At 38.6% G+C, this 27,652-nt stretch overlaps 1 protein-coding gene and 1 non-coding gene across 2 annotated transcripts in view; both read left to right on the plus strand.

Annotated features, from left to right (window-relative positions):
• The window catches only part of Oca2 (OCA2 melanosomal transmembrane protein), a 364,563-nt gene extending 339,833 nt beyond the window's left edge, over nucleotides 1-24,730 (plus strand). Inside the window, exon 23 of the mRNA XM_077799930.1 lies at nucleotides 24,148-24,730. Coding sequence (XP_077656056.1) covers nucleotides 24,148-24,235 — 88 coding nt within the window. The 3' untranslated portion in view covers nucleotides 24,236-24,730. The remainder of the gene's footprint in view (nucleotides 1-24,147) is intronic.
• Nucleotides 9,925-10,058, plus strand: LOC113192472 (small nucleolar RNA SNORA71). Its single transcript, XR_003302020.2, has one exon. It is a non-coding gene; the product is annotated as a small nucleolar RNA SNORA71 (small nucleolar RNA).
• Nucleotides 24,731-27,652: the final 2,922 nt, after the last annotated feature.

Raw genomic sequence — 27,652 nt, forward strand, 5'->3', positions numbered from 1 at the left:
GATATCATCAAGCTTACCAACACACATGATAGGAATCTCAAAAGGTCAAGAGAAAGAGAAAGAGGTAGAACAAATAGTAAAAAAAATAATGACTAAGAACTTCCAAAATTTGATGAAAAGTTTAATTTACACATCTGCGAAGATCGATGATTTCCATGTAGGAGAAACATAAAGAAATTTATATCTAAACAGCATCATTAAAATGTTTAAAACTAAAGTCAAGGGAAAGTTTGGAAAGCAGAAAAGAGAAAAAGTGACTTTTCATGCATGAAGGAAATACAGTAAGAATAAAAGCTAGTTTCTCAGCAGAAGCAACGTAGGCCTAAAACAAACAAGTAAATAAACAAACAAACAAACAAACAAATAAAAAGGGGTGGGATGACGTAGTTAAAATGCCGAAAGAAAAAAATGCAAACATAAGAAAAATGCAAACTCAAGGGATATTTTCATATATTGAAAAACTATCCCTCAAAAATGACATTAAGAAAAAAGCCATGGCCAGATTTAAAACAAAAGACTCCAGAGAATAAATTGCTAGTATATCTGCTTTAAAAAGAAGTATCCGGAAAGGAATGGAAGTCACAATGCAATAACTTGAATAAGTAGATCAGTATGTAGAAGGGCCTGAAAAAATGCTTTTGTCTTGTCTTAGTTGATTTTAAGTGAAATTGAATAAAATAATATAAGATAATGTTTTTAACCTTATTACATATAAAGATGCAGAACATATGACAATAATGGCACAAAAGAGAAGGGAGAGGGTGAGGAAAAGTAAATCTATAGGCACAAAAAGAGGTTTGTGTTACCGAGACCTGAGGATGGGAAGGCGATAGGTTATAGGAAGGTTATAAATGGGTTTGAGGGTTTACTTAAAGTGGTGTAAATAATTTAAGAAAATTGGATTGTGGAGATAAGTGATGTCAAACTTGTTTTCATATGCGTGTTAGCCATTTGTGTATATTCTTTGGAGAAGTTTATATTCCTTTGCCCAATTTACAGAATAGAGGTGTTTGTCTTTTGGGTTTTGATTGTTTTTATGGCAGAAAAATATCTAATTGCCACCTCTCCCCCACACACACATCAGAATTTGTTTATCAATTCATCTAAAATGGAGACTTGGGATGCTTCACCTTTTGGATATTGTCAATAATGCTTCTGTAAATATCTATTCAAGACCCTGATTTTATTATGGATGTATACCCAAAAGTGGAACTGCTGGGATCATATTGTAATTGTGTTTAGGTTTTTGAGAACTGCCTGTGTTGGTCAGCTTTTTGTTGCTGTGACAAAATACCTGAGGAAAGATTTATTAAAGATTTCCTACTTAAAGTGAAAAAGGTTTATTTTGCTTATGATTTCAGAGGTTTGAGACCATGGTATCTTGGCCCCATTGCTTTGTGTCTGAGGCAAAGTCAAACATCATGGCAAATTATATACAGTGGAGCAATGCTGCTTGCTTCATGGTGGCCAGGAAGCAGAGAGAAAGAGAAAGAAATAGTGTACCAGGGACAATACACACCCTTCAAGATGCACTGCCAGTTACCTGCTTCCTCTAACTAGATGCCACCTCTTAAAGTTTGTACCACTCCCAAAAGCACAAAAGGTTGGCAACCAAGATTTTAGCATATGGCCTTTGGGGAGTATTTCAGACCAAACCATAACACTGTCACACTGGTTTTCAAAGTGTCTGCATAATATTATACTTTTCCTAGCAGTCAACAAAGCTTTCAATTTCTCCATATTCTCTTATATGGGTTATTCCCTCCTTCCTTGCCTCCCTCCCTCCCTTCCTCCCTTCCTCCTCCTCCTCCTCCTCCTCCTCCTCCTCCTCCTCCTCTTCTTCTTCTTCTTCTTCTTCTTCTTCTTCTTCCTCTCTCTTCCTCTCTCTTCCTCTCTCTTCCTCCTCCAATCTTATAGGTGTGAATTGGTACCTCATTGTAGTTTTGATTTGCATTACTTTAACAATTAGTGATATTGAGCATCTTTTACTGTGCTTATTGACTATTTATATATGTTCTTTGGAGAAATGTCTGTTCAATTCCTGTGATAATTTTTTATTAATAATGTTTGTCTCTTTGTTGTTGAACCATAGGAGTTATTTATATATTTTGGCTATCAACCAATATGAAGGTAATCATTAGGGCAGTGAAAATTAAAACCACGATGAGATGCTACTTCACCTCTACCACATTGGCTATTATGTTCTGTGGTTTTCCTTTTTCACTCTATTGATTTTGTCCTTTGCTACACAGTAGTTTTCAATTTTGATGAAATCCAGTTTATCTATTTTGTTGTCTTTTGATGTCATACTCATTGCCAAATTCAATGTCATGAATCTTTTCTTCAGTGTTTTCTTCCTAATAAAATTTTATAGTTTTATCTCTTTGTTTAGTTCTTTAATCTATTTTGGATAATTTATGTAGTTGATGTAAGATAAAGTTTCAATTTCATTCTTTTTCTGTGGAGATCCAGTTTTTTTTTTTTTTACATCATTTGTATATATTCCTTTTTCCCACTGAATGGTCTTGGCATCCTTTTTGTTTTTTTTTTATTTATTTATTTATTTATTTATTTATTTATTATTTATTTATTATTTATTTATTTATTTATTTATTTTTTTATTGGTCGTTCATAACATTACATAGTTCTTAATACATCATATTACACGGTTTGATTCAAGTGGATTATGAACTCCCGCTTTTACCCCGTATACAAATTGCTGTATCACATCAGTTACCCTTCCATTGATTGACATATTGCCTTTCTAGTGTCTGATGTATTCTGCTGTCTGTCCTATTGTCTACTATCCCCCCTCCCCTCCCCTCCCCTCCCCTCCCCTTTTCTCTCTCTACCCCTTCTACTGTAAATCATGTCTTCCATTTGTATTCTCTTGACTTACCCCTCCTTACCTCTTATATGACATTTTGTATAACCCTGAGGATCGCCTTCCATTTCCATGCAATTTCCCTTCTCACTCCCTTTCCCTCCCACCTCTCATCCCTGTTTACTGTAAATATTCTTCTCAAGCTCTTCGTCCCTACCCTGTCCTTGTTTACACCCCTTATATCAAAGGAGTCATTTGGTATTTGTTTTTTAAAGATTGACTAGCTTCACTTAGCATAATCTGCTCTAATGCCATCCATTTCCCTCCAAATTCTATAATTTTGTCATTTTTTAATGCAGAGTAATACTCCATAGTGTATAAATGCCACATTTTTTTTATCCATTCATCTATTGAAGGGCATCTAGGCTGGTTCCACAGTCTTGCTATCGTGAATTGAGCTGCTATGAACATCGATGTAGCAGTGTCCCTGTAGCATGCTCTTGTTAGGTCTTTAGGGAATAGACCGAGAAGGGGAATAGCTGGGTCAAATGGTGGTTCCATTCCCAGCTTTCCGAGAAATCTCCATACTGCTTTCCAAATTGGCTGCACCAATTTGCAGTCCCACCAGCAATGAACAAGAGTGCCCTTTTCCCCGCATCCTCTCCAGCACTTATTGTTGTTTGACTTCCTAATGGCTGCCAGTCTTACTGGAGTGAGATGGTATCTTAGGGTAGTTTTGATTTGCATTTCTCTGACTGCTAGCGATGGTGAGCATTTTTTCATGTACTTGTTGATTGATTGTATGTCCTCCTCTGAGAAGTGTCTGTTCAGGTCCTTGGCCCATTTATTGATTGGGTTATTTGTTATCTTATTGTCTAATTTTTTGAGTTCTTTGTATATTCTGGTTATTAGGGCTCTATCTGAAGTGTGTGGAGTAAAGATTTGTTCCCAGGATGTAGGCTCCCTATTTATCTCTCTTATTGTTTCTTTTGCTGAGAAAAAACTTTTTAGTTTGAGTAAGTCCCATTTGTTGATTCTATTTGTTAACTCTAGCGCTATGGGTGTCCTATTGAGGAATTTGGAGCCCGATCCCACAGCGTGTAGATCATTGGCATCCTTTTTGAAAATCATTTAATAATATATGTAAGGAGTTATTTCTGGGCTCTGTTTATTTGTATGTTTTATGATCTTTTGTTGAAAATTGACATTTTAAAAAATAGCCGCTTCTCCTAATCTTTGCTGATTGGTTCTGTGCATGGAGAGACCTTTACTAATCAGTTCAGCATGAAAGCCTAAGGTCTTATCCAGCCTTTCTGGGCATATATCCTACTCAGCTCTGTAATCTCCCCCCCCCCCCAATTTGCCTGCATACATAGCTGCTTTTAAATGTTGTAATTTCCTTAAGAGTTCACTCCTGTTTTTTCCCAGGTCCTTGGCTCTTCTATTGTGTTCCTCTGTCAATAACTTCTTGCCTCAGGTACCTGAAAGTTTGTAATTCCCTTGTGGTATTCATGGGCTTGGTTTACCTCCTTCTGTGGCTTTTACTAGCCTGAGACTCAATATATGTCACTTTGGCTGTCTGAACTTCTGGTTAGGCATCATAGAGATCTGTCCATCTGACAGCTCTTAGCTATGCTAGAATACTGAAGAATTAGCTCTCTCTATTCTCTGTGGTTTGTTGAGGGAATCTTGAGAGTACTTAACTTCTTCTCCCAAACTATGTCATGTTAGGGAAGGTATGGGACAAGTGTGAGTAAAAACACAGCAAAGTTTCCTACCATGGTGAATGTGACTTTTTCTTGATTGTTTTCTTTGTTGTTGTACATCTTTGACTGGTTTCTAGAGCTCATATACAGTTATTTTAGGTTGCTTCTAGTTATTTATTAAGTGCTTCTATGGGGGAACAAGAGTCTGAAGCTTCTCATCCACCATTTGTCTCTTTTTCATTCATTTTTATGGCAGCATACTATTCCATTGCATAGATATACTAGATTTTTGTTTATCCATTCAAGCATTGATGCACATTTAGGCTGTTTCTACCTTCTTGTAGTTGTGAATAATTTGCTGTGAACATTCTCATGCATGAATTTGTTAGTGCACTTGTTTTCCATTCTTTTGTATATATACCTACTAGTGGAATTGCTGAATCTCCTTTATTTTTGAAATGTATTTTTTCCTGGGTATAGAATTTTGTTTTGATTTGTTTTTCTTTCTAGAAATGCAAAGGTTTCACCCCATAATCTTATGATTTGCATAGTCTGACAATAAATCTGTTATGCTTATCTTTGGTCTTCTGTATGTAATGTGTTTTTTTCTGAATACCTTTGAGATCTTCTTTGTCTTTTGTGTTTAGAAATTTGAATATGGTACACTTAAGTTTGGTTTTGATTTGTTTGCTTTTGGCATCTGATGTTTTCTGTGCTCTTTGGATTTATGGTTTGATATTGTCAATTTCAAAAGATTCCTGGCTATTTTTTCCTGCCCATTTCTCTATCTCTTATTAATTTCTGGGATTCCAGTTACACACACTAGATGGTTTGACATTGTCCCATTCTTCTTAAATACTGTGCTACATTTTTCTCTTTTTCTTCTTGTCCTATTCAGTTTGTGTAATTTTTATTGGTCTCTCTTCAAGTTCACTAATTGCTTTATCAGATTTGTCAAGTCTACTGGTGAATCTGTTAAAGGCATTTTTCATCTTTGTTAATATGGTTTTCAATTCTAGCACTTAATTTGATCCTTATACTTTCCATCTCTCTGCTCAGATTGCTCATTTGATTTTGTATGTGTCCATAACTGACATTTTTAACATACTAATCTCAGTTATTCAAAATATCTAAATTGAAAATGTTATGCCCCAGGGTGGTTTCTTTTATTGCATTGTCTTTTGTGTTGTGTTCCCCCTCCCCCGACCCCCAGCTTATTTATATGTTTCAAATTTTTTAAGAGGTAGATAGTAGAAAATAAGGCCAATATTAGAAATGAAGATGCTTTTCCTTCTATTAGGGCTTTAATGTGGGGGTTTGATTCAATCTTGACTTCAGATTTGTGGTTGCTATGGTGCAACAACTCAGTGCACTGTAGTCTTCAGATTGTACTACCTCCTGTTTAGAATGGAGAGTGGTTTGCCATTCAGTGATTTTATGCATGTCTTTTGCATCTTCATTTTTAGTTCTTTTCTTTGCATTGATTTTCAGAGAGAGCCTCCTTCTGTGCTCTTGGCTTTCTCCCTAAAGTTATTATTATGTGCTCCAGGCTTTGTGTTCTGTCTCCCGGCTGCGGTGGGTATTCATCAGTGCCCTGGGGATGTAGTGTTTGCTGCACTTCTCACAGTGGTTTAGGACTTTGGTCTGTAAACATCTTGTGTAGGGGATCCAAGCCTGGTGTCCTACCCTCTGGCAGCAGATGCTGACCCTTTGCCAATCCCAGTCCTGCACGACAAGGATGCTTTCTTGAGTGCTCACAGTGAGCGCTCAGTGAGGACCATGGTGAGGAGGGTGAGAGCGAGTGGAATTCTTCATTTACCTGAAGTCCCAGGATTCCCATATTCTGGACTTTGGCCATTTTCTTATAAGTTTGGGGCTGAACTCTTCAAATTAGTATTTTACAGGTGTCTCCACAGCTAAGCAGGTGTTTATATTCTGTTTCTTCTTGAAGGTAGCTCCCTTTATTTAAATTTCAGGGTAGTTAGTTGTGCCCACGCCTCAACTCTATCATGGGATCAAGAATAATTTTTGGCTTGTGATTTGTCTGGACTTTTTTGTTACATGATTTGGAGTGATGCTCTTTGCAGTTTTCTTCTAGATGGACGTCCTACAGGAGGATCTGACTTACCAGGATGGGAGTCATTTGATATGTGCATTCAATTGAAGTGTGGTGAAACAGATCCCCCAAACTGAGTTGTCCTTGTCTCCTCCTTGATGGTCCAGTAATTTGCCTTTGCATGTGCTCTCCAGAATGACTTTCACTTTCATGCTCTGGGTCCTTGACCCACAGTGTGCTTCTCATCTGAGTGCCCTCCCATCCAGTTCCCAAACGCTGGTAACAGGCTCACAGGGCAAGGTGCAGGGTGAACAATGCCTTGGTAATCAGGCAGTCACAGATTGTCACAGGGGTGTGTCCTTTTACAGGTCCCGTTTAGGGACATATGTCTGTGCCTCCTGCTCCATAGAATACCTTGTTCATTTTCCTATGATCCCATAGGCCTATTCCAGGCTCCAGTGTGATAAACGTCTGATAAATGATTTAATAAAAAATGACAAGTCAGAATCAGCTCTCAGTAAAACAAGCAATAAATGTTTAAAGAATTGATTACTCTTAGAAATGTTGCCTTTTGTATGAACTGACATTTTTATTTTTGCTGTGTTTTTTCATTTTTGTCAACAACATACAAGCATTACAGCATGTCTCTGACAATAAAATTTGTGGTAGAAGTGCTTCTGAACTTGAATTAGGAAAACATTCTCAGTGATGTTCTGCTGGGAGACTACCCACAATAATGTTTCTTTTTAAACAGTTACATTTTGTCAGAGAGGCATTTGATCTGGAAGGTAAAACTATCTTATTTCCTTCCATTTCATCTCACTGAAATTATTCCATTTGGGGGGTTGAGTTCATCCAGGAACAGACTGATTAAGTGTAGCTTTAAATATAACATTTTGCATTGATCTTGGACATTACATTTACATATATATATATATATATATATATATATATATATATATATAAATTTAAAAGAACTATTATAATATAAAAGAGAAGAGTGGAGAGGGGAGGGAGGGAGGGAGAGGAGGGGGAGGAAGAAAGGGAAGAGAGCAACAGAAAGAATTCAATTCCTAATTCTTCACAGTTGAGTACGAGTCACAGTAGAACCGAGAATTTTGCATGCTTTTTCCACTGCAGTATAACTAGAATCATGCCCAGCACATGGTATATGCTAAAAAATATATATTAAAGAAATCAAAGGCAGCAAATCACTTTACTATTCAGGCCTTGGTTTACTCATACAAAGAAAGATTACCTCCAAGCTCCTTTTTAAAAAAATTATGAAATTTTATTATAATTTTCATGTCAATATGTAACATTTTTTAAGGTTTCCAAGATCATCTTACTCTCTAATATGGAAAGGTTAAAGCAGTTTTTAAAGATGATAAAGCAAAAGAAGCAAAATAATCTCTGTTTACTAAGATTTCAAGATCTCAGGAAGTCGGTGCTAATCGTGGTAAAGTGGTAGGAAAATATTTTAATAATGTTAAATAATAGTATTTAATAATGTAATAGAAAATGTAATACACGATATGTAAATATGATGTATAAAAGCACATAATAGTGTACCCTGTACACACGTGGTATTGTGGCTTTGGGTTGGAAATGTGAGATGAGAGACTTTCTGAGGAACTAGCTTAGGTCCGCTGACTGAGAGTGGCCAAGGATTCCAGAGCTTTCTTGACTGAGAAGGAGCTGAAGGAACTGAGGGCTGCAGGTGGGAAAGGAGTGTGGAGGAGACTCGGTAGCTGCCTCCAGACACCTGAATAGAGAGGTGAATACCACAGCCTGGTGGTTCTGGAAGTGAGATTTATGAGAGGAGATACTTGGTTTAGAGTGAAACAGACAGACAAGGTACTTTTATGTAATGTCAGAATAATTCTGAATTAGATACAGAATGCAAGCAGTTTTTGCTCCTTATAATTTTGTAGAGAGACACAATTTTAAAATATGACCTCTTATTTTTCTTTCTCTCCTTCTCTCTCTCTCTCTCTCTCTCTCTCTCTCTCTCTCTCTCTCTCTCTCTCTTTCTTTCTCTCTTTCTTTCATATTAGCTAAAATAAGTTCTGGCTTCTGATATTTCCCTAATTCTTAGTCCTGCAGCCTTTTCTCTCTCCTCTTTTGAAGGCTATTTCCCTAGAACATTGATGCTTAGAGTTATTCAAGAAAGAGGGTTTTCAGGTCAAACTCATTTTGGAAAGCCGGCATAATATGATTCAGTTGTTGGAGAACCCTGCGGAGCCCTGTGGTTAATTACCTGAATATCCTGTGTTGCTCTTCAGCCAGTGTTTCTCAAATTTATTTGACCTTGGAGTTTTACTTGAATAACACTTGCAGACACCTAGAGCTGCCCATGTTGGGAGTCAGGGCAGGTGGGCATGCATGCCTCTGGGAGACCACTCTTCCTGACCTGTCTGTGTGCTTGGATCTGCAGCACAGACTGCATGGGTTGCACATACTATATTGATGGGCAACAAAGCATCCTTGCTGGAATCCAGAGTTCACCACCCAAAGAATACCCAGGTGACTGACAATGGCTAGGGCAGGGAGGGGCCACCCTGAAGTTTGGCACTCTATCCAGATCAGACCTGTCTGGGCAGGAGCACCAGGGTTCAGGCAGTGACCTAGTAGAGAAGACTGCAGAATCGAGAATTCATCCATCTCCACTTTTTTAGGGCATGGGAGGCATGGTTGCTTTGGGAAAACATTTCCTTCAACGAAATTGTGCATATAGGGATTAGGCACATTTTCAAAATCCCTTTGAGAGCTCTCTGTTTTTAGATACACTCTCTCTAATTCTACCTTATCCTTTTATTTCACTTACAACACTTGCTTACTATGGCTAGATCACTTAACTTCCCTTCTAACACTATTGTTATCTGTAAGCCCATAATGTGGTATTGCAGACGGCAGCTTTTCCAGAGCATGTTAATATAAAAACAACCCAATGAAACACAAAGGAAGACTGCAAGAGAGTAAAAGAGGAACAAGAGGCCTGTAAAATAGGGCTGGAGGTTTGGCTCAGTAGAAGAGCACATTCTTAGCATAAGCAAAGCTCTGGGGTTGATTCCCAGGGGTGAAGGTTGGGCGGGTGGGGACTGAAAGGAAGAAAAAAAGGAAGGTAGAAAGGAAGGAAAGAAGGAGGGAGGGAGGAAGGGAAAACAGTTAACAAATGGCACTGATAAATTCTTCCCAATCAATAATTGAAAGACATAAAGTGGCAGAAGAGATTTTTTAAAAAATGATCCAGCAATGTGCTATATACAAGAGAGTCACTCTAAATATAAGGATACAAATAAATTGAATAAAGGAATGGGAATAAAACATTCCTTGCCCCCTGTATTCGAAAGTGATCATGGGCTACCCGTGCCCTGGTCATTGATAGTGCAGGGAGAGGAATTGCTGAAAGCGTTTCCCCGTGTTTGGAGGGTATGCATTTGTCCCTTTCAAACTCTGGAGCTTTTGTACATATATTGTCTCTCACTCTCTTACCTCCTGATACCTGGTGCTGAGGCCACTGCAGTGCACCTTCTAGCATGGTGTGGGCACTGGGGCCTTATAGAAAGGGAATCAAGGCGGGGCTCTGCCCCCCCCCCCCCCCCCCCCCCCCCCCCGGGACTTTGTTCATAGGCTGATTTTGCAATCACAATAGAGGTCATTTCTCCTCTAAAAAAAAAAAAAAAAAACATTCCTTGCAAATGGTAAATAAAAGACAACGGGGTATAGACTTACAGACTTTGGGTCAAAAGCTATGACAAGAGACAAAGAAAGAGATTATATAATGACCAAAAGGTCAATCTACCAGGAAGATACAACAATTATAAAAACATATGTACCCAACATTAGAGCACCTAAATATATAAAGCAAACACTGAAAAAACTGAAAGGTGAAATAAACAACAATATGATATTAATAAGAGATTTTAACACCCTATTTTTTAATAATAGTGGAACAATTAGACAAAAAAATTCAACAAAGAAACAGTAGACATGAGCAACAATATAGACCAAATGGATCTAACAGTGTTATAGTTAAAGCTTCGTCCTGGGGCTTCATAAATTGACTTCCAGACCACTCACATATAATCAAATCAAGCCTTTATTGAAGCACACTGGTGGCTACCAGAACTTAAAGCTGTTCCCTTGATCAGCCCCAAATAATTGCAAAGGGCACACCTTATAAGCCTGAAAACCGCAAAAGGGACGTTCAGGGGTCTAGCCAATGCAAGCAAGCCAGGTTACAGAAGCTGGAGAGTGCAGTCAGGTGGAGGGACACAGCCAATCACAATTAGCCCAGTCACCCAGTTACAGAAACAAGCCATGTTACCCTAGTTACAGAAACAATACCCCATTAGGTAGTTCCGTGTTCTTAAAGGTTTCTATAGCAAAAGGAAAAGAATATCTTGCCCTGGTCTTGACCCTTCTATTTGGCATGGTTGTTTTACAGGATGGAGTTACTAAACAAAATGGAGTCACTTTGGCTTGGCTATGACACAGGCATAGAGAATATTCAAACCGACAACAACAGAATACACATTTCTCCCAAGCATCCATGGAATATTCTTCAGGAGAGGTCACGTGTTAGTTAGATCACCAAACAAGTTTTACCAAATATAGGAGGTTTGGAATCATACTCAGTATCTTTACTGACCACAAAGGTGTGAAATGAAAACCGCGTTTTTATTTTATATAGGAAAGGACAACTCTAGAACTTTAGTATGTAACAATTCTAGTGAATTTCTATCTCAGCTCTCTAGAGCAATTTATTTGGGCCTCAGTCTTCTGTAATGTAGGGATAATGCTATCCAACAATACACAGGTTGTCGTGAAAATCAAATAAAAGAGGCATATGAAGCTCATAGCACAATGTTCAGGGTATAAGTTTACTTAAATACCTGTTTTTTTTTTGTTGTTGTTGTTGTTTTCTTTTCTCTACAAGGAGGCTAATGTATAATTTTTAGCAGTGAAGAAACTCTTTACTCTCTGCAACTGGCCTTTTCCAGGTAACAGCAGATCCTCTCAGAGTCTTGTTTTCCTCTTCACCCTTGGTTAGCATTGCAGCTGCGTGGGAAGGTGTCTTGATGGGAGCCCTCGGACATTTCCAGAACATGTTCCCTCTGACCACACCATGACTTCTGACATAATCACATCTTATTTTTTCTCAATAAGATAGGCAATTTTAAAACCACATTATCTAAAAAATATTATTTAAAAAATATATAAGAACTCTTTCTTTTGTGTAGAAAGAGACTATCCAAATTATGTATACTAGGGCAGAGGCTCACAGTGACTGATATTTTTTATTTTTTTTATAAATTTTTAAATTTGTTTTAATTAGTTATACATGACAGTAGAGTGACTGATTTACTATGAAGGCAGCCCAAAACCTCTTCCCAGAGTGACTGCCCCATACACAAACTTTCCACACAGAACTTTCTTCCCTCTCCTCTTCCTCCTCCTCCTCCTGCTGCTGCTGTTGTAATCTGGTGTGTCTCCATTTTATGTTGTTATAGCACTAACACTAGGTGATTTATAAATGAAAGGTTTATTTTAGCTCATAATTCCAAAGGTAGGAAAATCTAAGAACACAATGCCACATCTGCTTGGTTTCTTGTAAGGTCTTCAGGCTGCTTCAAGCGTGGCGGGAAAGCAGAATAACTAGGGTATTTGTGCAAAGAGAGGTCATATGGTGAGAGAGGAAGCAAGAGAGCAAGCAAAGGAAGTGGAATTCTTAGTAACAATCCATTCCTGTAGCCAGTTCAGTCCTGCAAGAGCAAGAACTCACTCTCCAAACAAAGGCATTAATCCCTTACTGATTTAATACCTCTTAGTGGTCCCTGCATGGCTCCACATGGTTACATTGAGAATCCAATTTCAACATGAGCTTTGGTGGGGACTAATCATGTGCAAATCATAGCATGCTGCATATGTGTTAGCTTAGAATACAGAACAACCTCTGCAAGACATCTGCAATGCCTAGCAAGAATGCCAGAGCTGGTGCAGTTTAAAAAAAAAGATAATAAAAAAATCCAATAACAACAACAACAAAAAACCCACTGGGATTTTAAAAAGCCCAGCAGACTTTCATGATTCAGATTCAGCAAAAGGTTTGATGTTGAAAACCGAAGTTAACTCATGAAATTATGTAGCCCTGATGCCACTATAATCATGGTAGGTCTGAATTCATAAAATGATTTTAAGTTAATAAGGATTGCCTGTGTTTAATGTTTCCTTTCTGAAATAAGATATTATCTACTGCAAGTTCACTTCAATAGGATTAAATTAATGTAAAATGTGGCCCGTTCCAGCCTTGTTAAACAGAGCTCTTATGCCTTCATTGTTCTATTTTCTGTCTCTGACAAAGCGAGACAAGGACCTCTGTGTATTTTCCACTAAGATTAATTAAACATGTATTTATAAAAGTCAATTAGTTAATTAATGTTTGTAAATATACTATTAAATCAAACCAAATTAAATAACTAACATAAGTAACTAAAATGTATCTGAACAGAAGATACTTATTTTAAATAATAATAATCATTTGACAAATAAAACCCCCAGTTTTAAATCTCTTATTGAATTAATGAAGACCACAAAATGTATTTGAGACTGAGAAAAACTAAAACTTCCTATTTTCTTTGTCTTGTATAGGAGGTCTTAGTATACTGGTTTGTTTATCTTTTGTCATAGAGAATTAAAAACTTCAAATCATTGTACATTGAAAAATTTCAAATCATCAATTGTATTACCATTGCTAAAGGTGAACACATAAAGAATAAAAGCAAGAAAATGAATTAAAAACTACAAAGCATAAAACAATGTTTTATAGGACAGTAAAACAGTATTTAAAGTAAAGATTTAAAACTAGACATTAAAAATCAGTTTCTAGCTGGACTTTGCTTTTTTTATATTTATTTTTTAGTTTTAGGTGGACATAGTATCTTTTTTTTATTTTTATGTGGTGCTGAGAGTCAAACCCAGTGCCTCATGCATATCAGGCGAGTGTGCTACCACTTGAGCTCCATCCCCAGCCCCTGGACTTTGCTTTTAAAAAAGTGATTGGAGGGGTTGGGGTTGTGGCTCAGGGATAGAGCACTTACCTGGCGCGTGTGAGGCACTGGGTTCAATCCTCAGCACACATAAAAATAAACAATTAAACTAAAAAAAAATTTAAATAAGTGATTGGAGTGATGTGAAAAATGTCAAAATAAACTACAAATAAAAATGGGCTAAGGAATGAAGAGACTTCTCAGAAGAAGACATACAATTGATCCACAAATATATGAAAAAATGCTCAACATCTCTAGTAATTAGAGAAATGAAAGTCAAAACTACTCTAAAATTTTATCTCACTCCAGTCAGAATGGCAATTTTCAAGAATACAAGCAACAGTAAGTGCTGTTGAGGATGTGGGGATAAAGGTACATGCATACACTGCTGGTGGAACTGCAAATTGGTGCAGCCACTCTGGAAAGCAGTATGGAGATTCCTTAGAAAACTTGGAAAAAGGAAAATCTGCTGGTATTTATTGGCTAATAAAAGATGCCAGTCAAGAGAGGCATTATGGGTATAAGAGAAGAAGGCTCCTGGTAAAGAAAGTTCTTGGAGGAGGGTCAAGGAGATGCAATCCAGAGTGAGTTTAATACATGAAAGAAGGAAAGAAGGAGGAAGGTAAGAACAAAACCTTAAAAAAACAAAACAAAACAAAAAAACAACAACAAAAAGCAGAAAAAAGAAAAAAAATACCGTGTAGGGATGGCAAAAATTGCTGCTGTTCAACTTTGGTAAATATAATATTCTCGAAAAAGCCCAAAGAACCAAGGTCAGATTCTAAATGAAGATGGGAATATGGAGAAGGATGATCCAAGGTGTTTCAGAAAAGGTATCAAAAAGAACTTTAAAGGGCACCTACCCACATGCCAAGAGTGTAGTGAGTGTGTGACTCTGACCATGCTCAGTGGGGATGCTCAATGGGTAACAGGCTTCCCCATGTATGATGGGACATTTAAGGAAGTGAGAACTTGGCTAACTGAAGGTCTCATGGAGGGGAGAGGAGAGGGTCCTAGCCCAGAGGGTGGCCTTAGAGAACTGGGACTTGTCAAGAAGAGGCACCATGGGGATGCCTCCCAAAGTGGGTGGCTAAGGGAGCATAGTCCAAGCATGTAGCAAAAAAGTATAGAAGAAGCTGGGCACGGTGGCACATGCCTGTAATCCCAGCAGCTCCAGAGGCTGAGGCTGGAGGATATTATAAATAAAACACAAAATAGGGCTGGGGATGTGGCTCAGTGGTCGATTTTACTTTGTTAGCAAAAATTTCTTGTTGAAAACCAGGTCTCTGCCCAGTGTGCCAAGCTGTGTTAAAATCCTGGGTCAGCCTGTTTCCCAACAATCAGGAAGTTTTGGTCCTTTGGAGCACTGCATGTTAGCCCAGGCGTATTTTTAACTTAAAACGTGATACGGGTAACACAGGGTCTGTCTGGGCATCCATCTGACATTTTGCATCTTGATTTGTACTTTGACATTCAAGTGTTTTTGTCTTCCGTAACACATTGTGATGTTAGAGCCAGAATGGATTGAAAAGAGTCCCCGAGGGAAATGAAAGCCTGACGTGGTAACTGGATGTGAGCAAATTCGCTTTTCCTAAGGCTTTGGGTAAAGGTATTGCTTTTTTTTTTAGAGCCTTGGGGAGCAATACAAATGGATCTGCTGGGAAATGGAAGCCTCTGGGTAAAGCTGGAGCATCAGTGTCCTGTGTATTTGGAGTCCTGCTGGCAGGGACAGGAAGTCATTACTTCTTCTCTTCAAATAAATCTCCTTTCAGCTGGCTCCTGGATGATCAGGGAGTGCAGCGTTGAAACACCAACCAAACTGCCTGGTTCCCTCAGGAGAAGCAGTCGGGCTGTCCTGGGAAGGGCCACTCCAGTCTCTGATGTCCCTGGGAAGAGCTGGCTGCAGACCTTGCTTGCACTCTGCGACTGCTCAGGTGCACAGTGATTGTTCACAGTGCCTCCCTCATTGCCCGGGAACAACTTTATCCCTTATCTTGACACTTACTAATATTAGGGCAATCCTTTTCTCATGACTTCCAAAACGTATGAGGAAGAGACCACTCCAGCTAGCCAGCGGGCATGAGCCCCAGGTCTGAGCGTGTGCCCCAGGTGGTGTGACAGATTTGGCCTGGGAGCATGGTGTCGTAGTTGTTGGTCCCTGATGTATTAAAATGAGGCAGTTTACCTAGGTGCGTTATCTTTGAACTGGAAAAGCACAAATGACATTCATGGAACCCTGACTGTGTGAACCTTTATGAGTTAGGAGCTACCTTGTGGTATGTGCAGATATCTTTGAATGTGAGTCTTATTATTTGTTGGCCGATCATAATCCAACTAACAGATGGTAAGGTGAGAATCTAAAATACTCGGGATGGCATTTGACTTAAATGCCCATCCACCTCTCTCCCTCTCTTGTCTCTATCTCTTTCTCTTCCATCTGTGGGGTCCCTTAGTGAGAAGACTATGGGAGGTGCTGGATTGGCCTGGTTGATCAGTTCTCCTGAAGCTCAGGAGAATATTAAATGTCTCCTTGGCTTCCCCGGAAACCCTGAGACTCCCTGTCTTGTTCAGTGGACGTGAAGGCATGAATGGTTGTCTTGTCCTCCCTGGCTCCAGTACCCCTGCCTTTAAGCCAGGGCCTCATAGCTCACCTTCCCCCTTCCAGAGCAACCTCACCTCCTCCCCAGGACACTCTCCTCCAAGCCCACAATGCCTGCTTCCCTGAAGGGCATCTGCCTCCCAGTCAGGAGTGCAGTGGGCACTCTGCAGCCTGTTTGCCTTGGTAAAGAGCCCTCTCTCAACCCAGGGAATCACACCCTCCAGAAACACAGCCACGTGGACAGCAGCCTTATATCATCAACATTCCCCCAGTGGCTCATGCTGTTGAATACCTCTTCATGTACTAGTTTCCTGTTCATATATCCTCTTCAGTGAGACATCTCTTCCTCCTTTCCTAATTGGATTGCTTGTGTTTCGTACTGTTGAGTTTTTGAGAACTCTTTATATAGGAGGATAGGAGGCCTTCACCAATATTTCCATCCATTCAGTAGCTTTTCTTTATATCCTTTTTTTTTTCCAGCTATCCTAAAGCTGAAATTTTGCCAATTTAATTTTGGCTTTTTAAATTTTTTTTTAATTTTATTTTTTAACTACATGTCATCAGTGGAAAGCATTATAATTCTTATTACACATATAGGGCACAATTTTTCATATCTCTGTATATAAAATATGTTCAGGCCAATTTATGCCTTTATACATGTACTTTTTTTTGTATTACAATTCTTAATACCAGAGTCTTTTATTAAACAAAAAAAATTTTTTTTAAAGTTTTTATTTAAATAAGGTCTATTTTTTCTTTCATGTAATCAGAACTTTGCTATCACTTTTAAGAATGTTCTTTTACTAAACTTATAGGCTTCAAATATGTTATCTTATGGTTTCTTCTAAATGTCTTATTTTATGCTTTGCATTTAAATCTATGCTCCATTAGAGGCTTAATCTATGTAGAGTGTGAGGCTGAGGTTGCTACTTATTTTCTGGCTTTTGGGTCTATTCCTGAATTTTATATGCTGGTTCATTGAACCACATGTCTGTATCTCCATCAGAACTGTACTGCCTTGATCACTAGTGCTACCTAGAAGGCCTTGATATGGCCTCCCATTTCATTCTTTGACAAGATTGCTTTTGCTGTTCTTAAATCCATACTGTATATTTAGTTTTCTCCAAAATTACTGTAATGGGTGCCACATTTTAAATTTTAATTTTCCAGTGTTTATAGGTAGTATGTAGGAAAAATGATTGCTCTTGTATTGCGGTCATTATTGAAGTTATTACCGACTGATTTGTTTTAGGAATTTTTGTATGTTTTTGCTTTTTGTTGTTGTTGTTGATTTCTTGGGATTTCCTATACAAATGATGTATAAATAGGGGCATTCTTACTCTTCTATTTCTGTATGTCTTCTGCCTTATGACACTGGCTAGGTCTTTCAGTACAATGGTAATAAGATTGGTGAGACCCTGTCAGCATTCCGTCTCTCACCCTGGGGATGATGTTAACTGCACTGCTTTCTTCTATAGCTCATCTTCTTTACCAGGTCAAGGTAACAATATGAGTTGGAAAATGATGTTTCCTCTCCATCTCTTTTCTGAAAATGCCTTTGTAGAATTAGTGAAATTCTTTAAATGTTTGATAGAATTCACCAGTGAAATAATTTGGTCATAGGGAGAAGATGTTTAGTAATTTAAATTTTTAATAGATGTAGGATAATGAGATTATTTCATTCTTGTGATGAAATTCATGGTCAGTTTGTGTTCTGTCTCCCTCTTTTATTCCTTGATGTCCTCAGGATATGTACTGATATTCATGTTTCATCAGTGCTGCTCATTCATGTCTCTCCTCTGTTTTTGCTTTGTCAGTCTTTCTTGAAGTTGATTGGTTTCATTGATCTTTATAGAAAGTCAGCTCTTTGTTTCATTGATTTTTCTCTACCATTTTTTTTTGTTTTTAATTTCATGGATTTATGCCTTTCCCTTTAGTATTTCTTTCTTTCTGCTTGGTTTGGGTTTATTTTCCTATTTTTTTTCTTTTTCCTTAATATGGGAACTTAAAGTATTGATTTAAGGTTTTTTTTTTAATGTAAACATTCAGTGCTATAAATTTGCTCTGTGACATGTATTTCTATTTTTTCCAGTTCTATGTGTTTTCTTTTAAAGATTTCCTTATACAGTATCTTATCCCTGTGGGTTATTTAGAAGAAGTCTTCTTAAATTCAAACTTCTTGGGTAATTTCTCTTTTATCTTTCTATTATTGCTTTTTAGTTTAGTTGCATATGGTCAAAAACAAACTGTGTATGATTTTGAGTCTTAACTCTGTTAAGGTTTGCTTTCTGGCCCACGGTCTAATCTACCTTGCTAAATGTTTCTTGGCTACTGAAAGGAATGTGCATTCTTCTGTCCTTGGATAGGTGTTCTGTATGATATCAGTGAAGTCTGGTTACTGGAGGATATCTTTTGAGTTCTTCTCTATCCTTGCTGAATGTCTTTCTAGTTCTGTCATTGGCCGTGACAACAGCAAAGTCTTCATCCAAAACTTTTGATTTGTCGATCTACAAAGTCCTTTTTTGCATCTGTAATTTCTCTTGTTGGTTTTGTCAGTTTTTATTTCCTGTATTTTTCAGCTCAGTTATTTGGTGAATGAGCATTTAGGATTACCATGATCTCTTGGTAGACTGATTGTTTTATCAATAACTTGTGTCCCTCTTTGCCCTGGGATTTTTCTTGGCTCTGAAATCTACTCTATGTGATATCAGTCTAGCTACTCCTGTGCTCTGATTAATGTTCATGGTCTCTCCTTTTGCATCCTTTTGTTTTGAGTCAACCCATACCATTGTAGTTGAAGTGATTTTCTTGTAATTAGAACACAATTGAATATTTAGGACTTTTTAAAATTTTTGTTGTGTGATTGCTTTCAGTCCACTCTGCAAGCCTTGCTTTTAATTGGCATGCTAAGACCTATCACATTTAATTTGATTATTGATGTATTAGGGATTATTATATCTGCTATCTTATTTTTCTTTTTGGTTAATTAACTCTCTTTTTAGTTTGTCTATTTTTACTGCCTTCCTGGATGACTCCTTAGAATTCCATTCTGCTCTGTCTTGAGTGTCTCTGAGTCCACCTCTTTCTCTACACTTTTTAGTAGTGGCTCTAGGTGCTATTCTATGTATACACACAACTTAACACAGTCAACTGGTGTTTCCCTTTGCCAGTTCAAAGAGGGTGTGGAAATCTAGCTTCTCTTAATATTCATCCATTCACAATATAATTACTATAAGTATTCCAGTGTATTCCTTGAGAATCACATCAAAATCATAATGTTTTGTTTAAAATTTATTTTGAATTGGCACATAATAATTGTACATAAATATAGGGTAGAATATGATGTTTTGATGAACATGAACATCTTGTAATGATCAAATTGGAGTGATTACCACATCTATCACCTTAAACACTGATCATTTCTTTGTGGTAGAATATTTAAAATCCTTGGTGATAGCTATTTTGAAATAATTTTTGCTTCAACTACCACACAGTTAATAATTTAAGAGGAGAAAGCAAGTTGACAGTACTTACCCGTATTTATGTTTATTAGTTTGTTCTTCCTTCCTGATGCTGCAAGATTCTTTCTTTTGTCATTTTATGTTTGAAGATCTTTTAAGCAACTGTTTTAGGGTATGTCTGCTGCCCTTTTGGTTTTACTTCATCTGAGAATGTCTTGACTTCTTCATTTCTGAGGACTGTATTTGATGAATATATAAATCTGTGTTGTTAGATCGTATCTTTCAGCAATGGAAAAATGTTGTTCTGCTTCCTGCAGGCCTCTGTGGAGTCTGAAGGGAAAAAAATGCTATTTTTATCTATACATAAATGTAATTTATCTCTTGTTACTTTTAATTTTTAAAATTTTCTTTAGTTGTCAGGTGTTTCAGTTAGCTTTTTTTTACTGCTGTGACCAAAAGATCTGGCAAAAAAAAATTAGAGGAAGAAAAGTTCATTTTGGGGCTCATGGTTTCCCAGGTCTCAGTCCTTAGAACAACCAGGTTCATTGCTCTGGGCCTAAGGGGAGGCAGAACATCATGGCAGAAGAGTGGGGTGGAAAAAAGTGACTCAGGACATCATACCAGGAAGAAGAAAGAGAGAGACCCTCCTCATGGTGGGTAAAATATATACCCCAAAGGCATGCCCCCAATGACCTCCCTTCTCCAGCCACACCCCCACCTGCCTTCAGTTACCACCAAGTTAATCCTTATCAGGGGATTAATGCACTGGTTGGATTAAGGCTCTCATGACCCAATCATTTCACGTCTAAGCCTTCTTGCATTGTCTCACAATGAGCTTTTGGGGGACACTTCATATCTCAACTATAACATCAGGAGCTTGATTATGTTTTAACTGGGAATAGATTTATTTTAGGAGGGTCCTGTCCTTTTAAGGGTTTGCTTGGCTTCTTGAATCTTCAAGTTTATATTTTTTACCAAAATACATTCATTATTTTTTGAATAGTTTTTCATCTCTTCCTTTTTTCTCCACCCATTTTGAGGCTCTCCTGACATAAATGTTAGTTCTCTCTCTCTTTTTTTTTTTTTTTTCATGTTCCAGGTCCTTCAAAGTTTGTTTGTTTGTTTTAACAGCCCAGTCTTATTTTTTCTCTGTTGTCCAGATGGACAATTTCTGTTGTGCCTTCGAGTTCACTGATTGTTTGTTTAATATTCTCTGTAATGTTATTGTGGCCATATTTTTTGTTGTTGTTTGTCTCATTTTAATTTCTAAAATTTCCATTTGGTTTTCCTTTACTTCTTGTATTTATTTTCTGAGACTTGATTTTTTTTCATTTGTTTCAAGTGCGATGGTAATTGTTTGATGAATAATTCTTACAATGTTTGCTTTGAAACCCATGTCACATAGTTTCAAGATTTATGAAGTTCCCCAGTGCAGGTAGAGTGAGGGTTCATGATTCCCATTTCTCTCCACTGACATCCTAGGAGGGGAGCCTCTGAACAGCCTGGGGAAGGTGGAAGTTCTGCTCCTCCACTTGACCTTTGCCCAGGGGATGGAATGCAGCTTTTAAAGAATTTCCTGTGGTATTTGGTTGGAGCTAGGCAGCTATTCTCTAAAAGATTTCTATCTGACTGTGCTGACCTTTCTCTGGTCCTTTGGTTAGAGAGAGCAAGCTTTTGTTGTAGTCTTTCTTATTTTAGGGGTCTACTGTCCATTGAGTCTCCCATGTGTGAGCTTCTCACACATGAGGGACCTAGGAGGGGAAGCTCACTGCCATGACCTACTTCCAGGTCCCAAAGTTCCCAGCTGGTCTGCTTTCTCCCCTTCAAGGTCTTCAGCGCCCTCTTGTGTTTGCCTTCTATCTAATGACCAGGCTTGTTAGCTGTGCTTGGTGGGAAGGACAAGAAGAACTGTACCTGTTTCATCTTTCTCCAGAATTCAAGTCTGTTCTATAGTTTCTGAGAATTAAACAATGATATTCTATTCTCTAGTAAATCTGTACCTGTGTTATTCAATTCTTCACCATCAAATGCATCTTCTGATCCAAAAAAACAGGCACTCCATTCTCACTCTGTGGTTTTGTACTAAAACGCTGGTCAGCAGACACTCTGAGGCAGGTGCCTGACTGGGGGCTAGCATTTGCTGAGGGCTCATTGATGTGGCCAGACCCTGTTCTAATGAACTGACACAGGTGGACACATGCAATCCTCATAACAACCTTGGTAAGTAGGTACTATTATTACTGCATATTATAGATAAAGAATTAGAATCATGGAGATGTTCAAAACTTTCCCCAAATAGGGATTTGGACAAAAGCAGGATTGAAAATAAGAATTCTTAAATTGTATTTTGTGTTACCTATCTATATGTGTGGGTCTGCATGTACGGTTTGAAGCTAGAAAAATATCAAAATGTAATCTCTGCTTCTTAGTGGTATTGGTCTTTAATAAATTTCTTAATATGTCCAAGCTTCATTTCTCCCCCCATCTCTATGTAAGAGATAATATGAAATGCCTTGTTTTGTTTAGAAAATAATAGAAAACATCCATGTCTATGTTTATGTGGTTCTTAGCATATGGCAGATATTCAAACAGTTATTTAGTTTTTCATGGAGTGTCTTCATTGTTATAATTTGTCTATATTCACAGGGAAGCAGTGTATGTAACAATTAAAAATATGAACATTAGAACTGGCCTGAGAGAGTTTGGATTTTCACACTATATAAAACTAGCTAACGGTCCCGGGCAAGCCAGCTTCCTTCTCCAAATCCCCTCTGCATAGTGGGTGTGATGATGCTAGATTCAGGAGGTGATAAAGTCAGTGATGGTGCCATGTGAATGCAGAGCTTAGATATTGTAGATGCTTAGATAGGAGTGACAGTGATGCTGATGGAACCTAAGTACTTGCACCAGTCCCTAGGTGAAGCTCCTTCCAGGGCTGGTGCCATCCCTGAGAAACCAGTGGCTCTCCTTTTCTTCTGCATAGGAGAACCACTCATGAGGAACTTTCTCCAGGCTTGGGATCCCCAAGAGCAAGGTCTGATTTCTGTGGGATCTATTCCTTGGCAATGTCGATTTTCTTCTGAAACGTGGCCAGGTGTCTCAGAGCCCCAGCTGGGAGAGTCAATATTCTCTTGACAGTGACCCATTCTACAAAATGTATCAGAGTGGAAAGAAGGTGTTTCTTTTCCATGGAGGCTTCTGATGGTGTGTATGATGCCTCATGTTGACCATAGATTTTGGTTTTTTGACCACGACTGACATTTTGCTAATATGCTTTTCAAAACCAAAGTGGATAAATCCCTGGTCATTTAAATAACTTTCTTGAAAAGTACTTTTTTTTAATTAGTTGCTCATGACGATATAATGATCTTGACATATCATACATTTGAATCAAATGGGGTATAATTTCATTTTTCCAAGTGTACAGGTTGCAAGATCAAAGAAACATGTTCACAAGAGAAACTCAGAGCATCCTATTGCTTCTTTGAAATATCCAAGTTTGCCCCAGGATTTAAGGAGCCGTTTCACTCATGAATGTGATTCCTGTGTTGAATTACAGCTTTGTAGAGAGAACCTTGCTGTGGCTCTTTCTGAATAGCTTTGTCTCATGTCCATGGCCAGGAAATGAAGAGTGTCATAATCCCTATAATTATAATTATCACATACTAGGTTCTTGCTGTTGAACACTAAAGCCTTTTGGAATCAAAACTAGGAGCTTTGCAGGGACTCTCTTTAGTGACAAAGCAACATTACTCAATGGCTACAGGGTGTGGATTCCAAACACCGAAGGGGAATCTATGAGAATTTGTAAGTTAAGATAAGAATTTGTGGAAATATGTGTGTGCTGGGTGGGGGTGCTCACAATGAGGGGACCTTTCATCTTCTTATGACTGTTTTACATTGGTGCATACCTATTCAGACATCTCACACCTCACCGAATACAGGAGGAAATACCGTTCATCTCTCTTACCTTTCTTAGATGAGAGAAGCCCTTATCTTTCAATTTTATCTCTCAAACTCCCCCAACATTAAGTGTAAGGGGCTTCAGGAGTCAATGGGAATGTGGCCTCTCCAGGAAATCTCTAGAGAAGGATAATTGAAACTTGACACAGCTAAAGGAAACATGCAGAGATGTAAATAGTGGCCCAATACATGACATTGATAGTGTGAGTAGAAGACCCTTTAATCTTGTGAATGGATAAACTGAAGCTGCAAATATCCTTGACAAAAAATTTTAAGTGGATGGGTGTCAAATAAAATTGCACACAACGGGAGATAGCTAATAGAAGCATGCATCTTCATCATCTAAGGTAAAACTAGTTTAATTTCTAAAAACAAAAAAAATAATAATGATTATATTCATTGGCAGTAACATAATAATAATGAGTCCACATTTCATGGTTCTCACCAGACACTACATGCCATAACCCATCTCTTTTTGTATTTTAGGTTGGGCTTCCCGATGATGGTGGTGTCCTGCACTGTTGGGATGTGTTATCTCCTTGTTGCTCATGTTGTAGTGGGATGGAATGAATAGGTATCCATCAACGGAAGATTAAGGGATACCTGGTCCATCACCAACATCTGACATAAAACTACCCCAGGACCACTCTTTGGAGAAGAAAAGGTGCTTATCCTGGGATGGTGCTGCATGGAGATGCGCTGGAACGGACCTTTGGCATTCACACACACTCTTGATTGAATGAATGCTGGAAAATCATGGTGTTCTCTTTATGCTATTTCTCCCTGAGATGGGGTTGGCAGGGGGACAAAAGTATAGGCAATACAAGATAACTTACCCAAGAGTCCCCTACTGGAAAATATGTATGTTTCAAAAACACTTCTTGCTATCCTGTGTAGAAAAAGGCACAAATCTACTCAAAATAGCTTGTGCTATTTGATTGTCACTTCTCCTGAAACTAAAGACAGTTTTTCTTTATGTATTCAATTTTCATGTTAAAATAATCAGCATTCAAATGGTGTGCCCCTGAATATAGATTCTTTCTGGGAAAAAAAAGCATACCACTTGTAAGGAAACATTTCATCTATTTTTTAAAAAATAAAGTGTTCCTTGACAAAAGGTTTTTGGAATTTATTAGTTTCTTGGGTTTTAAGTAGTTTACATTATGTTACATTTTCATTTTCTCCATTTACGTTCTTCTCTGGAGTGTTTAAGTTATCATTTAAAAGTCTAGAAATTTGACTTGCAGAAGATCATAAGTGTCTTTTAAATAACAATTTACATATCTACCAGCCAAGAGTAATAATTTTCCACTTTGAAAGTCAGGCATGCTATTTCCATCAATCACAAAGAAGTGTGGTTGATATACTCAGCTAACCCCTTCCCGTGGGACTCTGATGTTTCAGTCAATGTTTATTAGATGTGGTTCCTTTCTGGACCATTCCATTTGAGTCTGAAATAATGAGAAGAGAGGCAGAGAGAGCCTCTTTAGCTGAGAGAGTGCTTTAGCTTAGGTCTGCTCTGCTCTCCTTCATCAATACCATGGCTGTGCCCAAGAGGAAGACCTCTTCTTTCGTTTTTGGTTGTCTGTGCACAAAAACTTGAGATGAAAATGTTTACTGGGAACTCTGCTCAGAAGTAACAATTGTAGAACATGTCTAACATCAAAAAGTTTAAGATGCTGAGTGCACTAAAAACTGGGAAGTAGGAGACCTTTTTAGTTCCATTTCTGTGGCTGACACCCCCCAGGCATGGGCAAGAGTATGCACTTGTGAAGGGCAATCTGCATCCGTTCTAAAAGGTAGGGAGACTTTATGAGAATATACTGTCTGGATTCATGAGTCATCTTTGAATTCCTTGACAGCAAAGGTGACATGTAAAGCCTGTTCTTTCATTTTTTATTGATTTAAAAAAATGACAGCAGAATGCATTACAATTCTTATTACACACATATACCACGGTTTTTCATATCTCTGTATATAGAGTAGGTTGACACCCAATTTGTGTCTTTATACATGTACTTTGGATGATGATGTCTATCACATTTCACCATGATTGCTAATCCTCTGCCCCCTCCCTTCCCCTCCCACCCCTCTGCCCTATCTAGAATTCATCTATTCCTCCCATGTTCCCCCTCCCTACCCCACTATGAGTCAGCCTCCTTATATTAGAGAAAACATTCGGCATTTGTTTTTTTGGGATTGGCTAACTTCACTTAGCATTATCTTCTCCAATGTCATCCATTTACCTGCAAATGCCATGATTTTACTCTCTTTTATTGCTGAGTAAAATTCCATTGTGTATATATGCCACATTTTTTTTATCCATTCATCCACTGAAGGGCATATAGGTTGGCTCCACAGTTTAGCTATTGTGAACTGTGCTGCTATAAACATTGATGTGGCTGTGTCCCTGTAGTATGCTGTTTTTAAGTTCTTTGGGTATAGTCCGAGGAGAGGGATAGCTGGGTCAAATGGTGGTTCCATTCCCAGATTTCCAAGGATTCTCCATACTGCTTTCCATATTGGCTGCACCAATTTGCAGTCCCACCAGCAATATATGAGTGAACCTTTTTTCCTACATTCTCGCCAACACTTATTGTTGTTTGTCTTCATAATAGCTGCCATTCTGACTGGAGTGAGATGAAATGTTAGAGTAGTTTTGATTTGCATTTCTCTAATTGCTAGAGATGCTAAGAATTTTTTTCATATATTTGTTGATTGATTGTATATCCTCTTCTAAGAAGTGTCTGTTCAGGTCCTTGGCCCAGGGATATAGCTCAGTTGGTAGAGTGTTTGCCTTGCATGCATAAAGTCCTCTGTTCAATTCCCAGCACCACCAAAAAATAAACAAACAAAACAAAACAAAAAACAGCAAAACCTGTTCTTATTTTAAAATGTGGTCTCAGATGACACCCCATGGATCCATCTGTGTGCCACTGACCTTGCGCTCTGTAGAAGAACCCCCTGCCCCACCATGTTTGTCAGTGCAGGGAAGCGCTTCCCAGCTCCGTGTCCTCTTGACTTGGCCTCTTGGAAGCTTAGATCCCCTGACACCCTTTCACTAAAGGCATTGTGTCCCCCTCTTTCCTACATGTTTTCTGCCTAGAGGTGACACTGATGTCTCCCTTGCACCTTGTGCTGCCTCCAGGTCACGTCTGTTCTTTCAGTGCCTCTCTCCTTTAAAAACTCGAGCCCTTCTCTCCACCTCCTGCCTCTCCACAACCCTTCAGTTGTCCCTTCTCATTCCAAGGCCTTAGCTCATGGCTCATTTCTCCCCTCTTACTCCTCATACCCCTTCAGACTTCCCTAACAAGCAAATATTTGATTTCTGTGACCCACACCAACTTCCTTGTATTCGATCTCTCTATCACACCCTAATCGTGGTCCCTCGTACCTGCATTTTGAGTCCTTCAACTCAGGTCTCTCTCTCTCTCTCTGATACATCCATGTTTCTGGCTTTTTACTCAGGTAACCTTGAGGGTGTCCCCCCAGGGTTCACGTGCTGGAAGCTTGGTTCTCAGCATGGCGATGCCAGAGGACAGTAGAACCTTTCACAGTGGGGCCCAGAGGGACCTGGTGAGATGACTGGAGCCGTGGCCTTCTGTGTAGACAGGAAGCTGTGGGAATTGAGAGTCTTCTCCTGCCCTCCCTGTGACTTCTCTTAGTTCTCACATTGGCTGAAGCAACCGGAAGCCAGAGGGCAAAAGGAAGTGTTAGCACTGTCCATATAGGTCAGCATATTGGGACCAAGAGCAGGAAGACCAGGATGGAAGTGGGTCTGGAGGACAGATGGAAGATACTCAGCTCCATCCACTGTTTTAGCTCCTCAGCCAAGGAAAGGCCCACTTCTGAATAAAGGAGACATTGAAATTGTCAACGGCTTTCCTGTCATTAGGAGGTGACAAAAGCTTGTCCATACTCCCTCCTGATCCTTTCTCCAGAATTCGTAAGGGAAAAAATCCAATGCATGTGAAATCCTGTTTCATGATGA

The sequence above is a fragment of the Urocitellus parryii genome, chromosome 6, assembly GCF_045843805.1.
Source record: "Urocitellus parryii isolate mUroPar1 chromosome 6, mUroPar1.hap1, whole genome shotgun sequence".
In the NCBI taxonomy this organism is placed as follows: domain Eukaryota; kingdom Metazoa; phylum Chordata; class Mammalia; order Rodentia; family Sciuridae; genus Urocitellus; species Urocitellus parryii.